The sequence below is a fragment of the Crocuta crocuta genome, unplaced genomic scaffold (genome assembly GCF_008692635.1).
Source record: "Crocuta crocuta isolate KB4526 unplaced genomic scaffold, BGI_CrCroc_1.0 scaffold8886, whole genome shotgun sequence".
Classification (NCBI taxonomy): domain Eukaryota; kingdom Metazoa; phylum Chordata; class Mammalia; order Carnivora; family Hyaenidae; genus Crocuta; species Crocuta crocuta.
The window spans coordinates 2,483-7,461 of NW_027531819.1; the positions used below are offsets into that span (position 1 = coordinate 2,483).

General features: G+C 50.4%; 1 protein-coding gene across 1 annotated transcript; it reads left to right on the plus strand.

Annotated features, from left to right (window-relative positions):
- The first annotated feature begins 841 nt into the window (after positions 1–841).
- Positions 842–4,742, plus strand: LOC144238888 (serine dehydratase-like). Its single transcript, XM_077772802.1, has 4 exons — positions 842–1,015; positions 1,242–1,281; positions 1,429–1,568; positions 4,650–4,742. Exons 1-4 carry the CDS (start codon positions 842–844, stop codon positions 4,740–4,742), a joined length of 447 nt encoding a protein of 148 aa, XP_077628928.1.
- Positions 4,743–4,979: the final 237 nt, after the last annotated feature.

Genomic DNA, 4,979 nt, shown 5'->3' on the forward strand with positions numbered 1-4,979 from the left:
CCTAGTGGACAGGGCCTGTTGGGCGGGGCCTGGTTGGGCGAGCCTGCTTGGGATTCTCACTATCTCATTTCTCTCTGCCCCGCCCATGTTGGCACTTTCTCTCAACATAAATTTTAAAAACTTTTAAATAGTACTAATAATAAAATGGGAAAATAATAATACAGAAAGAGGGGTGGGTGCAGGTGTGAATGAAACAAGGCAAGCCGTGAGTTCTTGCTAGCTGAGTGATGGGCTATGTCAGAGGTTCATTATACAGTTTTTCATATTTTGCTATGTTTAAGTTTTCCAATTTAGAAGTTTAAAAGAGTTTTTTCTCTCTTGATAGATTGTTTCTGACTGTGCTTGCAAAAATACTGCCTCCTGCCCATCACCCCTGTTTGAAATTTTGTGATATTGTCTCCCCAAATAGAATGTGAGCTCTGGCAAAGGAGGGGCTGCCTCTGACTTGGGGACCCTTGGGTCCCCAAACTTGGAACTGCCTGGCACATAGTAGGTGCTCAACAAAAGGCTTTTTGCAGGCGTGCTTGAATGAATGAATGAATGATGAATGAATGAATGAATGAATCTTGTTCATCCATCACCACGTACTGGCCACGTTCTATATCCCCAGCCCAGTGGGCAGCCCCAGTTACAGAATGAAAGGGTCCCTGGTCCAAACCTTTTGGTCCAGACGCGGCAACTGAGAAGATAGTTGCCTGGAGTCTCACAGCCTGGCAGCCAGATAGGGCTACGGAGCCTGGCTGAGGCTCTTTTCCGTCTACCCCTCCCCTGCCCTGGTGAAGGGGACTCGTGCTGGAGCAGCCTGGGCTATGACAGTCACGTTCTTCCGCAGGCTATCGGAATGGAGAGCTCCCTGACTGAGTGTGCTAAGGGTGAGCACTTCCACACGGTCACTCCTCTGCTGGAGAGCTGGGCACTATCCCAGGTGGCAGGCACGACTGTGTTCCTCAAGTGTGAGAACGTGCAGCCTGCCGGCTCCTTCAAGATCCGGGGCATTGGGCATTTCTGCCAGGAGGTGAGGTGTGGGCAGGGGAGGAGATGTGAGATATTACGGGAAGGAGGAGGAGGGGATGGATGCAGGCTGGATGGGGGCAAAGGCAGCGGAGGAGAAGCGGGCTTGTACAGATGGGAGGGGCAGGCGGAGGGGTGAGGAGTGGGCTGGGGGCGGTCTAACCCCATCCCACACAGGCTCTGTGACATCTGCTCGGGTCAGCCCCTAAACCCATTCCTTCTCTTCCCAGGTGGTCAAGAAGGGATGCAGACATTTGGTGTGCTCCTCAGGTGAGGCTCAGGGCTGGGTGCTCAGCACTGGGTGTGGGGGAGGAAGAGCTGGCTGGAGCAGCTGTAGATGTCCAGGGATCAGCCTCCTCTTAAAGATCCAGCCTCATCAAGGTCATGGTCAAATGGCCACGTCTATTGCTTCCACAGGGGGCAACGCAGGCATTGCTGCTGCTTATGCGGCTCGGAAGCTGGGCGTCCCTGCCACCATTGTGCTCCCTGAGGGCACCTCCCAGCATGTGGTGAGGAGGCTGCAGGGGGAGGGGGCTGAAGTTCAGCTGGCTGGAAAGGTAAGGACCCCAGGAAGGAGAAGCTGGGTGGAGTGGGCTGCTTCCCTTTACCCTCACCTCACCCACACACATTTTTTTAAATTTTTTTTTTCTAGGAGAGAGAGAGAGACAGCGTGAGCAGGGGAGGGTCAGAGAGAGAGGGAGTCANATTTTTTAAATGAATTATTCCTGGAGCCCAGCCTTCTCATAGGATGATCAGCTGAGGGGCAGGAGCGAGGCATGATGTATATTGAGGGCTAGCACCTCCCGCCTCTACCTACCTACCTCTACTTGCCTTGCATGAACCCAGGAAGAAGAGGAAACGGATGGACCACAAGTGTGTCCATCTCCTTATATCCTTACTAACACTTGGCAATATTCATTTAAAAATTGTTACCATTTGGGGCGCCTGGGTGGCTCAGTTGGCTCAGGTCACGATCTCACGGTTCGTGTGTTTGAGCCCCACGTCAGGCTCTGTGCTGACAGCTCAGAGCCTGGAGCCTGCTTTGGATTTTCTCTCTCTCTCTCTGTCTCTCTCTCTGTCTCTCTCTCTCTCTCTCTCTGTGTGTTTCTCCCCTACTCATGCTCTGTCTCTGTCTCAAAAATAAGTAAACTTAAAAAATTTTTTAAAAGATGGGGCGCCTTGGTGGCTTAGTCGGTTAAGCGTCCGACTTTCGCTTAGGTCATGATCTCGCGGTTCGTGGGTTTGAGCCCCGCGTCGGGCTCTGTGCTGACTGCCAGCTCAGAGCCTGGAGCCTATTTCAGAGTCTGTATCGCCCTCTCTCTCTGACCCTCCCCTGCTCATGCTGTCTCTCTCTCTCTCTCTCTCCTAGAAATAAAAATATTAAAAAAAATTTTTTTAAAAAGTTGTTACCATTTGATGAGACAAAATGTATAGAGAAAATAGATGGTGGCATCATTTCTCATTCTGAGACCACCCCAATAAGAAAGGTGCCCACTGCCAAGAATATCACTGGCTCATCCTGTTACTGAAGAAATAGAGATGCAAATATGTAATCTGTCTACCTTCCTGGAAAGTCAGGAAAAAATATCCTTGGAAAAGAGATTTTTTTAAGGCATCAAAGTGAAAAATAAAAACCATACCATGGTACTTGAAACCTGGCCTCCAAATACTCAGTGTCCAGTTTCCTTCCTTGCTTTCTTCCTTCTTTCTTCTATTTATTCATCCATGCAACTGTCCTCTCATCCATTACCCTCTTTCCCTTGCTCTCTCCCATCTATCCATCCATCCATCCATCCATCCATCCATCCATCCACACACCCACCTACTCATCCATTGATCTATCCATCTATTTTCCCAAATAACCACCCACTCATCCATCCATCATTTCACCCATTCATCCAACCATCCATTCATCCATCCATCCACCCTACTACCTGCCAACTCATCCATCCATCCACTCATCCACCCACTCATCTATCCATCCTTCCATCCATCCACCCACACACCCACTCACCCACCATCCATCCATTCATCCATCCCTCCATCCATCCACCCACCTACCCACTCAACCATCTATCTATCAATCCATCCATCCATCCAACCACCCACCGACTCATGCACCCATCCCTTCACCCATCCATCTACCCATCCACCCACCCACTCATCCATCCATCCACCCACTCACCAACCCACTCATCCATTTTTCCATCCATCCATTTACCTATCCATCACCCACCACCCTCCCTCCCTTGTTTCCTCTCGTTCTCACTCCTTTACACTCATCTCCTTCTTTCCTTCCTTCCTTCCTTTCCCCTTCCTTCCTTCCTTCCTTCCTTCCTTCCTTCCTTCCTTCCATCCACCTATCCTTCCTTCCATCCTTCTACCCATCCATGAATTCATCCATCCATCAGATATTCATTGAACTTATACTATGTGCCTGTAGTATGTTAGAGGTAGGATATAGAGATAGTATGGTATGGTGTCTACTGTCACAAAACTCCCCGGTGTTGGAGAGACACACATATAAACAGAGGTGATAAGAGAATGTGATGTGTTGTGATGGGGAAGCACAGGGCCCTGAGGAAGAACAGAGAAGGCATATTGTTTGTCAGTGATTGCTGCTAGATAATGCTGTGTAACAAACAGCCCCCGCATATCAGGGGCTTATGAGAAACATGATGTCTTGCTCATGGGACTGTAAGTGGGCTAGGGTGACTCTGCTTCAGGCTGGAGACAGGATTAGGGCACATGTGGTCCTCATCCTTCTTGACCAGTGGGCACCTGGGACTTGTTTTTATCCAGGTGAATGTCAGGAACAGTGAGAGAAGAATGCTTCTGAAGGCTGTGGCTTAGACCCATTATGGTGTCAATTCTGCCACATGCCATTTGCCAAAGCAAGTTCCACAGCTGGGACGCACATCAGTGGTGGTGGAGAATGTTCTCTGCCCTCTCTAGTGGGAAGAACAGTGGTCGCATGGCAAAAGGCATGGATGTGTGATTCTAATGGAGGGAAAGAACTGGGCAGTGGGTCAAACTACCACCAGGCTTGGGGAGATGATCCAGGAAACATTCCCCAAGAAGGGTCCCCTGGGTTGGGCCTTGAGAGGGAAACAAAAGTCCTCCCATTGGAGAAAGGGCAGAGAGTGTCGTGGGCAGAAGAAAGAGTGAGGAAAAGGCATGGGATGGGAGCCAGCATGGTGCATCCCATTCCCCTGGGGGAGGGGTGACGGTGAGGCCCCAGAGTGGGGGTGGGGAAGGCCGCCCCAGCAGGCAGGGTGGCTCACAGGTGAGGCTGGCATAGGTTTTCACCTGAAGGCAATGGGGAGCCACGACAGATTTTGAGCAGGGGAGGGACACAATGGGACTCTTTTCTCTGGCTGTTTTTGGGCAATTACCAGGAGGCAGCTGCCTGTGAGTCAGGGTTGTGTAGTTTTGAATCTCATTTTTGTCTCAATAACTCAAGAGAATGAGGCCATCTCTTTGGTTACATGCGACATTCCTTGTGGTCAGAGACCATTTCTTTGCTTTATCTGTGTCCCCGGGCACAGGACTGGGGCCATCCAGAAGACCTCAGGCTCTGGTCCTGCCTCCAAACAGTCTGACTACTCAGGCTTCTGAGACCCTTGGTTTCTCTTTAGGTCTGGGACGAGGCCAGTCTGAAGGCGCAAGAGTTGGCTAAGAGGGACGGTTGGGTGAATGTCCCTCCGTTTGACCACCCTCTGATCTGGTAAGTTTGCTGCCCCTTCTCCATGGAGCCTAGAGCTCAGACCATCATTGCATTGGGGTCTTCTCAATGGACAGAAGGGGAGACTGAGGACTAGAAAGGAGTATAGGCTTAGAAGCCAGGCACACCAGGGTGCAGGCCCTGCTTCTGTCACTCGCAAGTTGTGTGACCCTGCAAGTATCTCACCACCCCATGCTTTAGTTTCCACATGTGTAAAATGGAAATGTGAATAACAAATCCTGTT

Bases quoted from the DNA above. Each gene is read 5' to 3' on its own strand.
- LOC144238888 (XM_077772802.1), top strand. From the start codon at position 842: ATGGAGAGCTCCCTGACTGAGTGTGCTAAGGGTGAGCACTTCCACACG. The intron at 1,016-1,241 runs GTGAGGTGTGGG...TTCTCTTCCCAG, and splicing joins TTGGGCATTTCTGCCAGGAG to GTGGTCAAGAAGGGATGCAG. The intron at 1,282-1,428 runs GTGAGGCTCAGG...TTGCTTCCACAG, and splicing joins ACATTTGGTGTGCTCCTCAG to GGGGCAACGCAGGCATTGCT.